Genomic DNA, 19,515 nt, shown 5'->3' with positions numbered 1-19,515 from the left:
TTAATATTTAAATTCTTTAAGGTGGGCTATCAGTTTTTTCTTATCAATATTCCAAGACCTAGTTAATTCCTAGCACTCAACAAGGCTTTCTAGAATTGAATAATATTCTAAATGCACAAGTGGCTTTTAGAATTTACATTACCAATTCACTTAGTGATAAAACCCCATAAATGCCTTCCCATAGATATCAAAACAGCTGTTTCGGAGCACCAACTGTAGTAAAAGTAAAGCGAACGAGAGCCAGTACTAGACGAACTATTCAACGGGACAGTAAAGTTTCTTTTATGGACAATGCCCGGCAGTGAGAACTTTACAGCTCTGGGAGGTACAACCATTAACTCTAAAACTCGAGCTATATAAGTGATGAGTGATTCTCGTTTAGTGTCCGAAGAGGAACGGGCTCATAACAATCTGATGATGGTAATAGCCACCTTGACGTGGCTGATGCTCAGCTGTTTAAGTGAGATATTCAATAAAAACGAGAAGTGTTTTGAAAATATTAAACAAAAAACTACTTTCTTGGCCAGCTCTCTTCATTTACTGCTGCAATTACTGGCAGGTTTTGAGACCGTACTCCCAGAGGAACCGAGAGGAGTCCGAACCCCAGCAAAGTTAATTCCACACGACAACAGAAAAACAAAAATGAAACCCTACAAAAACGGAACGGAAAATTCCATGTGTTGCTATTTCCCTTTTTTTATTCGCGTGTCTCCCTTTTGCGCTTAGTTTACATTTGCTTTCCTCCTGCTCCTCCTCCCTCCATTTTCCATTTTCCTTTGCAAAAAATAATTTAAAATTCCTCGGCTGCCAGGCAACCCAACAAAAGCGGAGCCGTCCTGAGATATTTGCAGCCTGAGTTTTAATTTCTTTGGCTGGAAAAGTGAAAAGCATCTTTTATGCAAATTTAGCAGGTGGGTAGCGAGATGAGGCGGGGCACATGGGGGCGTGGCCGGAGCTAACATGACTTCCGCTCCTTTACTGGCTTAATGTTGCTCGGGCAAAGAGAAAAAGAGTTCAACAAAGGTAACGTCTAAAGGGAATCTCTAAAAATGGTACAAAATGATTAGATTAAAGTCTGGCATAAGGCGGCGAAAGGTTAAAGGTAAGGAGATACCTTTGAAGTACTTTAAATCTTGTTTGAAGCTGAAAAATGTTATATCATTTGTGTGGCAAAGAAGTAAAATGTTCCCCAATGTATTTCTGTTCCCCACCTAACCATTATAAATTACTTATTTACTTCCGATTTCTCAATGTCATGTAAACTTTTATCGTGCCCCAATAAAATGTTAGTATCTATCTGGGTTATTTAAGAGATAATGAACTAGAACTTTAGCATGGCCTTGAGAAATCATCCCTTACTGGTCTAAATATCCAATTTTATAAGGGATAATAACCCAAACTTTTATTTTCAAATTTTAAGCACTCTGGTAAGGAGCAACTTTTCCGTAAGCTCTGCTTTCTCTGACAAAAAACCAACAGAAAACGAAAACCGCAACAATTATCCGTAGCCCATTTACGGTGGCACACATCATTACCGTTCACCACCGAAAGTTCCCCTTCCTGGGCTCCCAACCTTTAAAATCTCGCCAGACCGAAATCGATTTGCCGAAGGCCTCGACAAATCCTTTGCCACATAACTCAGGCCAAAGCCGAACCAGGGTTGACTTCACAATCAGCTGTCGCAAGGGGAAATGCGGAAAACGGGGGCTGGTAAAGGGGTAGACTCTTGAGAAAAGTTTTCCTCGGCACCAAATCAAATGCCGATTATCGCCCAGTTAGTTGCACTCACAAAGGAAACCGGGAAATCCGTTGAATTGAGAGTCGTAGTCACAGGCGAAATGGTAGCTCCAATTCGTGGCCTGGCACCAAATGTGGAGAACCCTCTCCCAACCTTCTCCCCTCCCGGATTCAGACCCCTGCTCTTTGAGGGAAACCTACGACTGTTGACTCATTATCGGAGTGTTTGTTTTATGAAGGTCGTTTCCAACAGCCCGCACAAAAGGATTCGGGCCACGCACGCACAGACATCGTCGGTGTCGCCTCCCCACTCTTTATGCTCTAGCCCCTTGGTGTATTACCACCCCCAGCCACTCATCTACAGCCCCAGAAATCTCGGATCCTTTCTGACAATGCTCACTTAGAGAAATAACTACAGGTTCTTGCAGGTTCTCCCCATGGGGAGGTACTTTAATATCATTCAATACCAAGCAAAATCCTTTCAAAATACCTTAATTATCAAATTTTTCAGATAACTTAAATGTTTTGGATCTGTGCTAAGGTTTTAAATATTATTTAACTAAGAATACATTCAAAGCTGCGTGAGTACTGTATAAATACATTTTCCAGTACCTAATCTACTTGAGATTTTTGTATCTTTACATATTTTATAAGAAATAATAACCCTTACCTTACCTTCCATATTTATATTTAGCAATGGACCATATAAGACCCAATAAAGTTATGATAGAGGGTTCTTTTTGTTTCATAACTATGTTTGGTAATCCCCATTTTCCCCTGTGTGGGTGCTTCCATTTTGTCCATTGATATCAGCCCGCTTTGCTTTTGCTTCTTCATCTGGTTTTCCTCTTTTCCTCCCTCCCAATTTTCCGGATCCCGCCCCTCCTTTGTTGTCCTCCCCGCGCCATTTCTGTTGACACTTTGCGTTATTGTTGACAGGTCCATCTGGGTGATATCCTTGATAAATCTCGGCTTTCGCTTGTCCAAGTAACCAAAAATTTGTCTTAACTTCAGCAAGTGCTAATAGCAAACAACGATGAGTCGAGGGAAATCTGTTGGCCCGGCTTTCCCCCAGCCAGTTTGGCTTGGAGGCTGCGCATTAAATTATTTCTCATTATTGACAGTTTATCAAATTGATTTAACAAACCGCCCACTGAAACCTACGTTTTTGCCTCGATTTTCCCCGCTTTCCCCCGGCTTTCACCCATTTTCCCCTTTGAGCCAACTTAAGTGTTCGTGATAAATGGTTGTTTGCTAGCTTCTTTTCCGGACCCCCCTCGCTTTTCCACCCGCTTTTACGCCCGCTATCTAAGCTTTAATGTGCTTTTGTTGCCTTTAGTTGTGAGTTTTGTGAATGTGTGTGGGGGGAATTTATGTAATGCCCAAAGTTGAAGCATACTTTTGGGCTGTTTACTTAATGTTTCTGCTGCTGCTCTCAGCCACTCTCAACATTTTTAGTTAATTATACCCGTTACTCGTAGAGTAAAAGGGTATACTAGATTCGTCGGAAAGTATGTAACAGGCAGAAGGAAGCGTTTCCGACCCCATAAAGTATATATATTCTTGATCAGGATCACTAGCCGAGTCGATCTAGCCATGTCCGTCTGTCCGTCTGTCCGTCTGTCCGTCTGTCCGTCTGTCCGGATGAACGCTGAGATCTCGGAAACTATGAGAGCTAGGCTATTGAGATTTGGCGTGCAGATTCCTGAGCTTCTTACGCAGCGCAAGTTTGTTTCAGTAGACTGCCACGCCCACTCTAACGCCCACAAACCGCCCAAAACTGTGGCTCCTACAGTTTTGATGCTAGAATAAAAATTTTAACTGAAATGTAATGTTCTCATCAATACCTATCGATTGACCTAAAAAAAAGTTTGCCACGCCCACTTTAACGCCCACAAACCGCGAAAACCTGTGACGCCCACAATTTTTATGCTAGATAAAAAATTTTAACTGAAATGTATTCGTCTCGTCATTACCTATCGATTGACTCAAAAAAAAGTTTGCCACGCCCACTTTAACGCCCACAAACCGCAAAAACCTGTGACGCCCACAATTTTCATGCTAGATAAAAAATTGTAACTGAAATGTATTGGTCTCGTCGATACCTATCGATTGATCCAAAAAAAATTTGCCACGCCCACTCTAACGCCCATAACGCTTAAATCTGTATACCGCCGGTAGGTGGCGCATTTTAATCTCGCTTTGCTGCTTGCATATCTCCATTTAGCTGAGTAACGGGTATCTGATAGTCGAGGTACTCGACTATAGCGTTCTTCCTTGTTTTAGTTTGTTTGCCCAGGAAAGTGTACGTGTACTCAAGCTGGCTAAATGTTTTATTAATTTAAACGCACAACTGGGCGGAAAAGCAAAAGTTTCCATTCCATGGATTCCATCATGAAATAGTTATGCAGGTCCATTTGAGCATAGGGAATCTGGGAGTATGTATTATACATGGCATATTTAAAGTGTGGAAAACTATGCCCAAAGTGTGCAAGGGCTATCAGTAACGAATTTTAAAGTACTGTGAAAGGGAATATTTTCTGCATATTTAATATCACTGGTAAAACTAGAATTTAAATATTTATGCTTTGATTTTTAGCCATTGCGGTTTTTATCAACTTTAAATATGGAAATATTAATCTGACCACTAAGAGTTAAATTGGGGATTTTTTTTAAGGTAAAATATTCCCAAATTAATATTACTTTTAGAATTCAATTGAAATGTTGGTTAAAAATATTTATTTATTATACCCGTTACTCGTAGAGTAAAAGGGTATACTAGATTCGTCGGAAAGTATGTAACAGGCAGAAGGAAGCGTTTCCGACCCCATAAAGTATATATATTCTTGATCAGGATCACTAGCCGAGTCGATCTAGCCATGTCCGTCTGTCCGTCTGTCCGTCTGTCCGTCTGTCCGTCTGTCCGTATGAACGCTGAGATCTCGGAAACTATGAGAGTTACAATACTGGGATTAGGCACGCAGATTCCTGAGATTCCTGCGCAGCGCAAGTTTGTTTCAGTAGAGTGCCACGCCCACTCTAACGCCCACAAACCGCCCAAAACTGTGGCTCCTACAGTTTTGATGCTAGAATAAAAATTTTAACTGAAATGTAATGTTCTCATCAATACCTATCGATTGACCTAAAAAAAAGTTTGCCACGCCCACTTTAACGCCCACAAACCGCGAAAACCTGTGACGCCCACAATTTTTATGCTAGATAAAAAATTTTAACTGAAATGTATTTGTCTTGTCATTACCTATTGATTGACTCAAAAAAAAGTTTCCCACGCCCACTTTAACGCCCACAAACCGCAAAAACCTGTGACGCCCACAATTTTCATGCTAGATAAAAAATTGTAACTGAAATGTATTGGTCTCGTCGATACCTATCGATTGATCCAAAAAAAAATTTGCCACGCCCACTCTAACGCCCATAACGCTTAAATCTGTATACCGCCGGTAGGTGGCGCATTTTAATCTCGCTTTGCTGCTTGCATATCTCCATTTAGCTGAGTAACGGGTATCTGATAGTCGAGGTACTCGACTATAGCCTTCTTCCTTGTTTTTTATTTACCATGACCAAAGTCTGCAAGGGATATTAGTTTCAAATTTAAAAGTAAAGGAGTATGTTTTGCATATTTAATTTCACTAGTAAGGCAAACAATTAAATATTTATGCTTTGATTTTCAACCATTGCAGGTTTTATTGACTTTAAATATGGGAATATTAAACCGAGCACTTACTATTTATTTTAGAAATTTAATGCTTAAAGTAAACATGATATAAATCATATCTAATGTCTTCTGACTTTATTAAAATCTTCTTTATTTAAATCAAGCAATTAAATATGTTTTGTATTAATTTCGTTTTTATTTAAATGTAAAAAATTACCCTTTGAGTATTTCCAGCAGGTAGCCTAATCTGCAGCCGGAATTACGAGTGGAAAGGCAATTTATAGGGCTTCCATGGCAATAGATATGATTTCCGTGCCAAAAAAAGATAAAATAAGAACGCAGTGGAGCAGGGTTCCCGGCTCTTTCCATTTCGACAGGATACTTGAGGATGCTTCAACTCGAACCGAATCGAATTTTAAGGGGAAAGCTGCTTTCACCGAGTGGGTATAATCCGATATTCGTTTCCCCTCTCTGCAGCTGCAGGGAAATTGTTTGCTATATATATTGTGTGCTCACAATATTGTTCTATTGTCGTCCTGCCCATTGTAATTAAGCCCATGCCAGGATGGAGTGCATATCAAACACGTCCTGGGGCATTTGGCTGCGTCTCAAGTGGCAGGGAAATGGGAGTCTGGTCGGGGAAAGGCTTCTGGTTTCCTCTGAAAATGCCATTGACAATGGCGACTTGTGCCGGGATTGTCACGTCCTTGTCTAAAATAAAGGATTGGAAAAAGGAAAACAGGGAGCCTGACGTCTGAAGTGGCGTTGCACAAAAGATCCGGGACTAAATCCGTCGTCTTTTATATCCGACTGATTCGGGCCAATTTGTTTGTTTGTTTTCCATAACAGCAGTACAAACAATCGCCCGTTTACCCTTGTCACTTAATGGCCGACAATACTGGCCATCCATAATTTATGCAACATTTCCCTCCGCCCACAAACAAATCTCTAATTTCTCTGTTGACTTTTAAATAATTTATTTGCCAAGCCAATGACTGGGAGATAGTATTTAAGGAGCCGGCATACCTACATTTGTATTTTTTTCAAAATGTCATTGGCAAATGGTTAATTAAATATTTACCAGGACAAGCTGTAGTAAGTTGTTGATTAATTATTGAGGAATTTCAACCGGCAGTCAAAGTCTCCCGGATGAAATGCTTTCTAGGGTTCGCCACTCTTGACTGCCGCTTGTTGCTGTTGTGCCGAAAACTTTCCAAAGTTTTCCCACCCATTTCGGGTTCTGATTCTGATTTTTCGACATGCCAACACTTGTTTTGCCGACTGAGGTCTAAGTGATTTAGGCTAAACTTTTTCCCCGGAAATGTAGCGGGGAAAAGTTTCGTTGTTCTGCATAATCGTCTGTCGGAAGTGTATCGCAAAAAGAAGAGGGATTTCGCTGGGGCACAAGGGCATTACGGAGCAATCAATAAACATGCTTTGCGCCCATATAGGAGTACTCAGCCGAACTCCGCTCCGGGAGTTGGCCCAGAGTCCTGCCTGTGGTAAATGTTTATGGGCCGCCCATGTCGGGGATTAAATGTAGGTGGGCACATCTACATATTCATATTCCCGGCCCTGTGTGTGTTGGCCACGTGCCTGAACATGGCACAATCCTAGCCCAGCCGAGTCGTAATTCATTTGCATAACATTAACGGGCGGGCGGATGCCGTAACATGCCACATGCCATCCTGCAGGATCCTAACTGGCCCAGCAAGCAAGTTTGAATAAAATATGTATGCCAACGTATTAACCTTAAACACTCTCAGGGGCTTTCAGGTGTGCGAGTCCCGGGCAGAAGTACGAACTCAAAGGTCCTGTGCACTTCACTGGCTCAGGCGGAACTAACTACGGGTGTTGCTGGGTTCCAAAATTAATAAAGAAATATCTACATGGCATTAAATTTATTTAATTACTATAATTTCTTAAATATTATTAGGAACTAAGATTTGTAACTCGTTCAAATCAATAATAAATTGTTGTAAGTATTAACAACATCTATAAAGTATAATCTCATAACTTGTTAGGGAAATAGTTCATTTATCTCCAGTTCAGAATATCTCCATTCTTCAAATATTCGTCATTAAAATTCTTTATTTTTTAACAAATGTATCCCATTCAAAATCTATTAAATTTATTAGAATGTAGTTGGTTTTTATACTCATTTAAAATTTGTTCCCTGCTCTATGGCTATATAGTAAATATGTTATTATTTATAAAAAACATTTCAATTTCAAGTAAGAGATCCCCAAATCGTACACAGAAATATTTTCAAAAATGCACAGCTTTATTTCTTGGAAAATCATTGACAAAATGGGTGACATATTACTGGATCGATCTGAAAACTCTACTTCTTGAGCAGGGTGGAGACGACGGCGGGGGCGGCGTAAGCGGAGTACACGGAGGGCGCGGCCACATAGGCGGCAGAGGAGTAGACAGAGGGGGCTGCGTAGACGGAGGGGGCGGCATAAACGGAGGGGGCGTAGGCGGAGTAGGCGCGGGGAAGGGCGGCCGAGTAGGTGGTCACAGGGGCGGCTGCGGCGTAAGTCAGGGCCGGAGCTGCGGCATAGGTGGCGACAGCGGGGGCCAAAACATGAGCGGCGGCGATGAATAGGGCCAAGCAGATGAGGAACTACAGGGATTTAAGACAAATTGTAAGGGTTATAATGGAATTAATGATTTGGAGTTTAAAAAAAGAAACATAAAATTATTTCCTCGTAAGCTGTCAGTGAACTTTCTTTCTTTTTAAAAATGGAATATTTATAAAAAAAAAAAACATTTTTAATAGAAATTAAAAAAAATTAAGAAAATAATTTTCATACAAAATTTTTTCCAAAGAAATAGAATATTTTGTATTAAAAAATGTTATTTTTACTTTTCTAAGTCTTGATATATTTATACAATCTTCTCTTACTTTCATGTTGATTGTTTTTTGTGTTTGTGCTGGACGAACGTTCTCAAAGACTGGAAGTGTGTTGACTGATGCTATTTCCCAGTCACAGCCAAGTATTTATACGCCAAAAAACTCAGGGCAAAAGAACAAGTTCCCTGCAAACATGCGGATGTGGAATTGGTAGCTAATCCGGGCAAACCATATCGAATGGATTAGCATTGTTCGATGGAATGTTTGTTTATTTTTACACTCCGTCAACAAACTGACAATTGGCCAAAAGGGGAAGGTGGGAGAGTCCGACTGGCAAACTGACAAACTGATAGACTGACAGTAATGAGAGCTTGATTGTTTGTCCGCACCTTTTGGGTGAAACTTGGTGACAAGCAAAAAATGTTAGAAAAGAGCTTTGGAAAAAGATTGAAAGCGGAATCATGAAATAATTGCGCTTAAACGTCAGCGAAGTGATTTTTCATTATAGCCTTGGCATTGAAATTTAACAATAATAAAACAACTTTTTTAGTTATTTCATTTATTTGGGACTATCTTAAAAATATTTTTATGTCTAAAAATTAATTACTAGTCACAATAAATTTAACTACGGTGGACACCCTATCGATAACCTAGTACCTGGTTACAGTTTTTTTTTCACCAACACCTTGTCGATATGAACAAGAGTCTGAAAATACATGATATTTCATTGTCCTAGCAACTCTCTTAAAAGATTATGCTCATACTTATACTTGCCTAATAAAATTTAGTGTTCCTTTGAAAGTGAAAGTGTTTAGGTGCTAACGAAAGAAATGGAAGAAATTCTTATGCAGAGAACATTTGTCTTAACTTAGAGAAAGTACAATTGCATATATGCATTCAAAAAGCGGTGAGTTATTGAGTTACACCTACACGTATTGAAAAGAAGTCATGGATATACTCCTTAGCTGACTTGCTACTCCAATTGTCATAGGGAATTCTTTTCGAGGCTTGTTTTGTTTTCATAGAGTTTGGTATTTTAAAAATACAAATTTAAATTTTATATGAACTAGTTCTGTAAACTCAAAAGTGTTGGTAAATGCGATCTATCGATAGAACTGAACAGTGCTCAGCAACGCATCACTAAATGTCAACGTGCTTGGTGTCATTTAATATAATTTCCTTTTCATTTTTGGTGTCGACCGATTCAGTTCGCTTATCTCAGATTTCTTTTCGAAGAAAGAAGAAAGGTAAAGCTCTTGCTTAACTCTTTTTCATTTGCTAAAAGTGTTTTTCCACAGCTTCTTAACCATGTAGCCCAGGAACGCCAACGAACCCACCATTTTTCGTTTTATATGGGCCAATAAACGCCATGTCATCGTCTGTTTGATGATGTTTGTAGTTTCGGGAGCGATGTCGATATGGGACTTGGTCAAAGTGGACGCGAAGGAGCTAGTATTCTTGATACTGGGCATCACTGGGCAGGAAACATCTTATGGAGCCACTGGAGCACACTACTGATGATCTTGGCCGTCATCTGGAGCCATTCGATGTACTGAAACGGAGAAACAAGAAAGGTAGCAAACTTCGGCAAGCCGAAGTTTATACACCCTTGTAGGTTATTTCTATAGGACATAAATATTAAGAAAATGTAACATTTATTTTCCGATCCTTCCTGTAGCAGCTTTATGATATTGCAGTCCGATTTTTATTAAATTGTTTTCGTAATTCTGAAATATTAAAAAATTGCTATAGTAGAGAATAGAAGAGAATAAGATCAAGCGAGGTTCTCTAATTCTTGTGTTCATAGGTAGAATGTAATTCATCGAAGGAGTCTGGGTTTTCTGCAAAGGCAGAGAAGCCTCTTTCGATGGGTCTACCACACATTACACCATTTAAAAACACATCTATATAATCCTCTGCTGCTGTATAATCCTCTGCTGCAAAATAAATTAACATTATTTCTCTATTCTAGTGCATCGAGTGGCTGCAGATGACGGCCAAGAAGATCCGGATCTCGGGTCTGGTGGAGGAACATCATTAGGCGCCAAGATCATCAAAGCTATTAAGATGCCAAAAATCAGTAGTGTGCTCCAATGGCTCCACGAGAAGTTTTCTGTCCACTGAAACGGTAGCAAGTTTACTATCTCCTCCCCGACCACACTGTCTGAGTTCCATATCGACATCGCCACAGAAACTAGGAACATCATCAGTAAACGAAAACATGGCGTTTGTTGGCCCAAATAAAACGAATTATGGTCGGTTCGTGGACGATCCTGGGATGCATGGGTAGTCAAGGGATTCGCCCTGATGCTATTACCCAGCACAGCTCCAGAGGCAGATGGCCTGTTTGACCGCATCCCCAGACAGAAGTCGAGCCCTATTCTTACCCTGATCGGACGTGGGTGCCTCGCCTCCAATCGCCAGGACTACATAGGATCCCTGGGCTTCTTCAAGAGCGTCCTTAAGCCCCGCCTTAATAGGCCACTGCTTTTGGAGGATGTGTGATCTGGACAGTGCCCAGCGCTTCTTTTAGAAGGAGGAGAATAGCTGCTGTCAGAAATTCTTACTAGGAATGGCCATCATGCAGCTGAATCAACTCGACCCACAACATTATAGGAAGGGTATAAGTCTCCTCAAAGCGGCCTTTCAAATTGATGAACAGCATCCAACAGTTCTATGAATTCTTGCTACCTATTACTATTCCATTGGCGATCATTGATGACTGTTACTCTGAAGAAAGCGAAAAATCACTTAACAATTTTAAATATACAAATTAAACAAACAACAAATTGTATTAATTTCGTGTCACACTAGAAATATTTAAAAAAAATTTTAATTGTGTTGTGATTTCTTCATCCAACCGTATTTTATTCTCCGTTTGAAGGGGTCCTTCTCATTATCTGTTAAAAAAAAAAGAATACGCTATAACCTTTTGCTCTACGATAGAAATGAACAGTGCTCAGCAACGTCGCACTAAATGTCAACGTGCTTAGTGTCATTTAATCAAATTTCCTTTTCATTTCCGGCGTCGACCGATTCAGTTCGCTTATCTGAAAAGCATTTTTTCTGGCTTCTTTTCGAAGAAAGTAGAAAGGTAAAGCAGTTGTTTAACTCTTTTTCATTTGCTAAAGGTGTTTTTCCACAGCTTCTTAACAATGTAGCCCAGGAACGCCAACGAACCCACCATCTTTCGTTTTATTTGGGCCAATAAACGCCATGTCATCGTCTGTTTGATGACGTTCGTAGTTTCGGGAGCGATGTCGATGTGGGACAGAGTGTTCGCGGAGGAGATAGTATTCTTGATACTGGGCTTCACTAGGCAGGAAACATCTTATGGAGCCACTGGAGCACACTACTGATGATCTTGGCCGTCATCTGGAGCCATTCGATGTACTGAAACGGAGAAACAAGAAAGGTAGCAAACTTCGGCAAGCCGAAGTTTATACACCCTTGTAGGTTATTTCTATAGGACATAAATATTAAGAAAATGTAACATTTATTTTCCGATCCTTCCTGTAGCAGCTTTATGATATTGCAGTCCGATTTTTATTAAATTGTTTTCGTAATTCTGAAATATTAAAAAATTGCTATAGTAGAGAATAGAAGAGAATAAGATCAAGCGAGGTTCTCTAATTCTTGTGTTCATAGGTAGAATGTAATTCATCGAAGGAGTCTGGGTTTTCTGCAAAGGCAGAGAAGCCTCTTTCGATGGGTCTACCACACATTACACCATTTAAAAACACATCTATATAATCCTCTGCTGCTGTATAATCCTCTGCTGCAAAATAAATTAACATTATTTCTCTATTCTAGTGCATCGAGTGGCTGCAGATGACGGCCAAGAAGATCCGGATCTCGGGTCTGGTGGAGGAACATCATTAGGCGCCAAGATCATCAAAGCTATTAAGATGCCAAAAATCAGTAGTGTGCTCCAATGGCTCCACGAGAAGTTTTCTGTCCACTGAAACGGTAGCAAGTTTACTATCTCCTCCCCGACCACACTGTCTGAGTTCCATATCGACATCGCCACAGAAACTAGGAACATCATCAGTAAACGAAAACATGGCGTTTGTTGGCCCAAATAAAACGAATTATGGTCGGTTCGTGGACGATCCTGGGATGCATGGGTAGTCAAGGGATTCGCCCTGATGCTATTACCCAGCACAGCTCCAGAGGCAGATGGCCTGTTTGACCGCATCCCCAGACAGAAGTCGAGCCCTATTCTTACCCTGATCGGACGTGGGTGCCTCGCCTCCAATCGCCAGGACTACATAGGATCCCTGGGCTTCTTCAAGAGCGTCCTTAAGCCCCGCCTTAATAGGCCACTGCTTTTGGAGGATGTGTGATCTGGACAGTGCCCAGCGCTTCTTTTAGAAGGAGGAGAATAGCTGCTGTCAGAAATTCTTACTAGGAATGGCCATCATGCAGCTGAATCAACTCGACCCACAACATTATAGGAAGGGTATAAGTCTCCTCAAAGCGGCCTTTCAAATTGATGAACAGCATCCAACAGTTCTATGAATTCTTGCTACCTATTACTATTCCATTGGCGATCATTGATGACTGTTACTCTGAAGAAAGCGAAAAATCACTTAACCATTTTAAATATACAAATTAAACAAACAACAAATTGTATTAATTTCGTGTCACACTAGAAATATTTAAAAAAAATTTTAATTGTGTTGTGATTTCTTCATCCAACCGTATTTTATTCTCCGTTTGAAGGGGTCCTTCTCATTATCTGTTAAAAAAAAAGAATACGCTATAACCTTTTGCTCTACGATAGAAATGAACAGTGCTCAGCAACGTCGCACTAAATGTCAACGTGCTTAGTGTCATTTAATCAAATTTCCTTTTCATTTCCGGCGTCGACCGATTCAGTTCGCTTATCTGAAAAGCATTTTTTCTGGCTTCTTTTCGAAGAAAGTAGAAAGGTAAAGCAGTTGTTTAACTCTTTTTCATTTGCTAAAGGTGTTTTTCCACAGCTTCTTAACAATGTAGCCCAGGAACGCCAACGAACCCACCATCTTTCGTTTTATTTGGGCCAATAAACGCCATGTCATCGTCTGTTTGATGACGTTCGTAGTTTCGGGAGCGATGTCGATGTGGGACAGAGTGTTCGCGGAGGAGATAGTATTCTTGATACTGGGCTTCACTAGGCAGGAAACATCTTATGGAGCCACTGGAGCACACTACTGATGATCTTGGCCGTCACCTGGAGCCATTCGATGTACTGAAATGGAGAAACAAGAAAGGTAGCAAACTTCGGCAAGCCCAAGTTTATTCACCCTTGCAGGTTATTCCTACAGGACCAGAGCTTTTCAATTTTCAGAAATCTTAAAAATAATTACAGAAATATTACAAAAAATCGCACATATATTTTCCGATTCTTCCTGTAGCAGCTGTATGATATTGTAGTCCGATTTTTATTAAATTGTATTCCTAATTGTCAGTTTTTATAAAATGCTATATACCGGAGTAGAAGAGAATATGATCAAATGAGGCCCGGACCTCGGGTCTGGTGGAGGAGCATCATTAGGCGCCAAGATCATCAAAGCTAGTAAGATGCCGAATGTCAGTAGTGTACTCCAGTGGCTCCACGAGAAGTTTTCTGTCCACTGAAACGGTAGCAAGTTTACTATCTCCTCCCCGACCACACTGTCCAAGTTTCATATCGGCATCGCTACCGAAACTAAGAACATCATCAAGCAGACGAAAACATGGCGTTTGTTGGCCCAAACGAAACGAAAGATGGTCGGTTCGTTGACGATCCTGGGCGTCATTGGTAGTCAAGGAAACCGCCCTGGTGGCACATCTCCAGAGGCAGATGGCCTGTTTGTCGACATTCTCAAACAGAAGTTGAACCATATTCTGCAAAAATCAGCAGGATGCTAAGAAAGACGGAGATCAGGACTCCGGGAAAAGTACCGCCAAAAACACTTCCGCAAAAGAGCTGGTATCCAGGATTTGGATAAAGTTTGTTCAAGAAACCACTGTTAAAAGAATTTATAAGTTCTGATGATGACTCACTGTCATCGGAAGAAGGCGACATAGCAAAGGAACTGGGTGCGAATCTTCTATCTGATTCGGAACCGTGTCAGTTGTAGTAGACAGCTAGGGTTTTCAGGCCTGCGTTCACTAGGCTATGGATAACCTAGTGTATAGGAAGATTCGGGTTCGTGCACTTCTAGCATTGCTCGGTGCTAAGCTCGTCGGATTGTCGTGGGATCTTCCTAGTCTTCTCTATAACACGCACCGTACTACGCGAAAAAAGTTTTAAATGCACTAAGCGGTAATCTAAAAGGATCGAACAACAAAATAATGGGTGTAAACGGACTCAAGGCACGCGGACGGACGTTGAAGGCACAAGCGAATCAGGAAACATTAAGAGTTAGGGTGGCTCGATGATATTGCCGCCCCTTTCTGTACCCTCCCTACCATGATAACTCGTGTGAAATTGTTTGCGGTTATTCCTTATTCAATGTTTATTTATTATTCACATTTTTACTTTATATAGCGGCGACATAGCAAGATCAATCACGATTCCGCGTTACAAATTTATTCAAACATTGTTGAACTATCAACTTCAATTAACAAAAGAAAATTAGAAACTACAATCATGATTTCAATACAACTTAAATTCTTTCATCTTCAAAAATCAGATTTAACTCAAAATATAACAAGAATCAATCTGACCGAATAATCGTCCGTTTGCTTTGGCACGCATAATCATAATATCATTTATATATATGGGTCAAATGTCAGAAAATCAATATGGTGGTAACAATATTTCACTTACGCAAAACTCCGGCGATGCAGGTTCGGTGGGCCCATCGAAGACGCTGTGCAAGGATGCTTTTAAGACAAGTTATCATATTAATTTCTGACAAGATCAGTTATGTGGAATGTACGGATGGTCATTGTCAGAACTTAAAGAAAAATTACTACTAAGTCAATACCAAGGTACGCTACATAAGCTAGTACCGAAAAATTATTCTACATAGATCGAAAGTTAAACTACACAAGAGTTAGCGCCTCCGACAGCTCACTACATACGAAGGGATCTGCGTCTTCGCATGCCAGACAGCGGGTCTGATCAATCGATGCTTTCCTCCAGATACATTTGCCTATGGTGAGGCTTCTCCCATCGGCAAGCCGTACGTGGCGAATACGGGCGAAGTGCCGGGTCTGCTGCGCTTACAAAACGCCTTCCGAGATACTGCTCTCTGGACTAGCCAGAGCTGAGAATTCCTTTGCCGCGCGTGGCGCGTGTGGGTGAGGCGATGTGGGTGTAGCAGCAAAAGTCACATCCGGTATCCGTTCACTTCCTCATCCAAGTATGACCACGGCTCCGATCAGTGGTCCAAAAATGACTGATGTACTGGTACTATAACCCTCCAAAATGTCGCTCTATGGCTTAGCCAGAGCTGGGGCGGTGGATGCCGCGCGTGGCTCGTGTGGGTGAGGTTATGCACTAGCCACAGTGGTCACTCAGGTAGACTTCCTTCGATTAGGGCGGTTCTTACAAGGCCGCACGTGGCATGCGGTTGGTGGGATGCCGGGCTAGAGATTTCCGCCGTTCGCGGCATCTGTAGCCTCGGTCACCTTCCAGAATGTTCGCGCCTTTGCTGATCGCAGGGGGCACCTAGCGCGACACGTGTGCGCAGGTGGCAACCCCGCCGTGGCAGGTTGGCTTGAACTGACACCCAAAAAAGAGTCTCGTCTTGGCCGACCGGTTGCGAAATTAAAAAAACGGTGTAATCACCCCGCGCTGGCGCTGTTGTTGCCGGCCGGCTTCGACAGAACCTCTTCTCCTTTCCTATTTCAAAAAAAATACATAGAAATACACGCCACTTAATAGCCTGCCTATGCGGTTAAATTCGTGTGTTCTTATTTACCAGTAGTTGGGTGTAAAAATATATATGATCCTCCTGTTAGCGTAGACTTGGCCGGTGCACACACACTTAGACAGAATTCGAACCGCGTGGGTTGTAATTTTCCGTTTGTATTCTACTTACGGCAGCCTTGCGTCCGTTTTCATTCAAAGATTTAAACGATGTGAACGAGAACTCTTGACGCGAGAAGTTGGCTGTACGCTGCGACGTTGCTAAGCACACCTAACGGGATCTTTCCAGATTCTGTTCTCCTTTCTGCCTTCACACGTTTTCGGTGCGCGCGAATACGTGTAAGCGGGTCAGCTAGACGATATTCGTTGCTCTCTGCTATACTCTGCGCTTAGCTGTTAGACATATGCGAATTTACATGCAAAATGACTTTACTCTAATTTCTCTCAAAAGTTTCTATTTCCATTTACGACTGGCTATACACCACAGTTAACTCGGCAAGAGATTGAACTCACAGAGGAGTTAACTGAAAGAAACAAAGGGTCAGTCAGCTCCAAGATATGCACATTTTAGGTTCTGATATCTTTCAAATGGTATACTCCTAAGGACTTATTTTCTTCGTTCGTTAACTCGTAATATGTCGGACTGATCTTTTTCGTCACCGATGCCTTGATAAAAACAGGCGCAAGTTTGCTACTAAACTTTTTCGCTGCGTTACTCTGGGCGAAACTGCGAGCGATTACCGTGTCTCCAACGTGCAATTGAACGGTTCGGCTACGCAAATTATATACCCTAGCATTTGCGGCATGTGATTCTGAAATCTTCCTTTTAGCTTGCTGGCGTGCTACTTGCAACATGTCAGGTGTTTTCAGTGCCACATCGTTGGTCAACAAATCCAGATTCCTAAGCAATTCGTAATCCTGTCCGTTGGCTACCATGTTCTGACCGAAACAGAGAAAATACGGGGAAAATCTTGTACTGCGGTTTACAGTAGATCTTAAAGATGCGCCTATCGCATCGATATTTAGATCCCAGTTAGTGTGGTCAGCGCCGATATACGCTCTAACTGCGGCTAGTATCGATCTATTTACTCGCGAATAAATTGCTGTGCAAATATGCCTGACTCCGAATTTCGTTAAGAACGCTCTAAAATGACCTGATTTCAACTGCGACCCGTTGTCCGTGAGTATGGACTCTGGTGTACCGAAGGTGTAAAACACGTGCTTTTCCAGAAATTCGCAAATCCTTTCGGACGTGAATTTTCGCAATGGCTGTAGGAAGTGAAACTTTGTACAGTGGTCAACTATTATCAAAAGTCCTATATTTCCTTTCTTGGACCGTGGGTATGGGCCAAGAAGATCCATATACAGTCTCTGAAATGGGCGGTCTGAAGTTGTGGGTCTCCCCATGGGTGGTCTAAGAACCTTGTTTGGGCTCTTTGTCGACTTGCAAATGGAACACTGTGAAACAAAGCTGCGAATCTGCGTTACCATTCCTGGCCAGAATAGATGCCGCCTGAGTTTCTCAATCATTTTGTTCATTCCAATGTGTGCAGCATCGGGGGAATTGTACGCCCGTATTAAAACCTGGTGGACGAGGTTGATTGGAACCCAAAGTTTCCATGATTCCTCTTCTTGCAACAAGTCTCCTTTCGCTAGTTCGGTTCTCTTATACACAAAATTATCCACGACCCTGAGATCGGGTAGCTTTGCCTGGTTTTCATGAATTCGTTTTCTCAGTTCGAGGTACTGTTCTGAATTAAACTCCTTTGAACTTAAGTCAATAATGGGTCCTCCGTCGGAAATGCAAGACACTACTTCTTCTTCGCGAAGCGAAAGTGCATCGGCCACAACATTTTCTGATCCACGGCGATGTTTAATCGTGAATGAGAACCCTTGCAGACGAATGGACCATCTAGCCAAACGGCCGGACAAGTCCTTTTGTCGCATTAGCCATTGAAGTGAAGCGTGGTCAGTTATGACACAAAAATCTTGACCTTCAACGTAGGCTCTGAACTTATTGATGCCCTTAATGACTGCTAAGCACTCTAATTCGGTGACCGAATAATTTCGCTGCGCTTTAGACAGCTTTTCAGACATATACGCTATGGGTACTTCGACTCCATCCTCATTTTCTTGAGCTAATACACAGCCGAGCCCGTACAGGCTTGCATCGCAAAGCAGAATGAAAGGTTTCTTAAAATTTGGTGTCCTCAAGATTGGAGATGAGACTAATTTGGTTTTTAGCTGGTTAAAAGCGTCCTCTGCCGCTTGAGTCCACGACAGAGCTTTATTTTTCTTGAGCAGATCAGTTAGCGGAACGGCAATCGTGGCATAGTTATCCACAAATCGCCGGTACCAACCTGCTAGACCGAGAAATCTGCGCAATTGTTTGACGGTTGTAGGTGCAGGGAACTTTTCGATTGCACTTACTTTGTCCGGGTCAACTTTCAGCTCACCGTGACCAAGGACAAAACCTAGGTACTTAATTTCAGTCATACAGAACTTTGATTTGGCTATGTTTATTGTCAGGTTCGCATCACGAAGATAGCCTGCGATTTCTTCTAACAGCTTCATGTGCGACTCGAAATCGTCAGACAAAACCAAGAGGTCGTCCAAATAAACGAATACTCTCGTCCGCAATTTCGCTGGAATAACCAAATCTATTAGTCTACACAGAGTTCGAGCAGCGTTACATAGACCAAAAGGCATCACCATATATTGATACAAAGGCCTGTTAGGTATTGTAAATGCCGTATACTAGTAGTAGGGAAACGCGGATTCTGGGACAATTAGCATATTAATGGCCCCCGCCCCCCCTCCCCCCTCATTAACGTATGCGGGTTCTGGGACAATTAGCATAATCCAATAAATTAACTGATTTTAATGGGCTTTGAAGTCATAAAAATGTCACGATCATATCCATAAAGAGTATACTAAATTGCCCCCCAACCCCACACCACCATGTGACAATACTGATCACGTGACCTTTTTGCCTCATTATCAGCAATTAATATTCAGCAGGTGTTGCTGTACACGGGAGAAAGGTCGCACACTTTCCCCACATCCCCATGTGACAATATTGATCATGTATCCCTTTCCTCATTATCAGCAATTAATATTCAGCAGGTGTTGCTGTGCACGTGAGAAAGGTCGCAAACCCAAAACATCTAAAGCTGGTTGCCTTAGAGGGACATGTCCGATCATGTTGGGGAATGACGTTTCCTATGATTGTAAAACTAATTTAGAAATCAAAAGAACCCCAAATAAAATAAATCCCACAAGTTAATTATTCTCAGATGTCGAATATTTTCAAACAGACTTTTTTTTTTCGCCCCAGAATGTTTAACTGGTAAATTTTTTCAAGATCTCTCCTTTCTACAAACGGGTCATAAACAT

At 41.6% G+C, this 19,515-nt stretch overlaps 2 protein-coding genes and 1 long non-coding RNA gene across 3 annotated transcripts; 2 read left to right on the top strand and 1 right to left on the bottom strand.

Moving 5' to 3' along the window:
* The first annotated feature begins 245 nt into the window (after window positions 1-245).
* On the top strand, window positions 246-658 carry LOC139353883 (uncharacterized). The gene is made up of 3 exons (XM_070998105.1): window positions 246-325; window positions 383-460; window positions 528-658. The coding sequence occupies exons 1-3, from the start codon at window positions 292-294 to the stop codon at window positions 614-616; spliced, it is 201 nt and encodes a 66-aa protein (XP_070854206.1). The 5' UTR covers window positions 246-291; the 3' UTR covers window positions 617-658.
* A 7,018-nt stretch (window positions 659-7,676) lies between these two features.
* Window positions 7,677-8,473, bottom strand: LOC139353910 (cuticle protein 16.5-like). The gene is made up of 2 exons (XM_070998123.1): window positions 8,325-8,473; window positions 7,677-8,042 (listed from the first exon to the last, which is right to left on the bottom strand). The coding sequence occupies exons 1-2, from the start codon at window positions 8,328-8,330 to the stop codon at window positions 7,758-7,760; spliced, it is 291 nt and encodes a 96-aa protein (XP_070854224.1). The 5' UTR covers window positions 8,331-8,473; the 3' UTR covers window positions 7,677-7,757.
* Window positions 8,474-11,236: 2,763 nt separating this feature from the next.
* LOC139353940 (uncharacterized) lies at window positions 11,237-12,884 on the top strand. Its single transcript, XR_011605021.1, has 3 exons — window positions 11,237-11,367; window positions 11,419-11,663; window positions 12,087-12,884. It is a non-coding gene; the product is annotated as an uncharacterized lncRNA (long non-coding RNA).
* The last annotated feature ends 6,631 nt before the right edge of the window (window positions 12,885-19,515 follow it).

Source organism: Drosophila suzukii (genome assembly GCF_043229965.1).
Source record: "Drosophila suzukii chromosome Y unlocalized genomic scaffold, CBGP_Dsuzu_IsoJpt1.0 scf_Y1, whole genome shotgun sequence".
Taxonomy (NCBI): Eukaryota; Metazoa; Arthropoda; class Insecta; order Diptera; family Drosophilidae; genus Drosophila; species Drosophila suzukii.
Note: the sequence above shows the minus strand (reverse complement) of the source record. Positions and strands in the feature narration are given on the sequence as shown.

What these genes read in the sequence shown, in the direction of transcription:
- LOC139353883 (XM_070998105.1), top strand. Translation starts at nt 292, where the DNA reads ATGCCCGGCAGTGAGAACTTTACAGCTCTGGGAG. An exon ending in GAACTTTACAGCTCTGGGAG is followed by an intron (nt 326 to 382) that starts GTACAACCATTA and finishes ATTCTCGTTTAG; the next exon opens with TGTCCGAAGAGGAACGGGCT. An exon ending in GCTGATGCTCAGCTGTTTAA is followed by an intron (nt 461 to 527) that starts GTGAGATATTCA and finishes TTTCTTGGCCAG; the next exon opens with CTCTCTTCATTTACTGCTGC.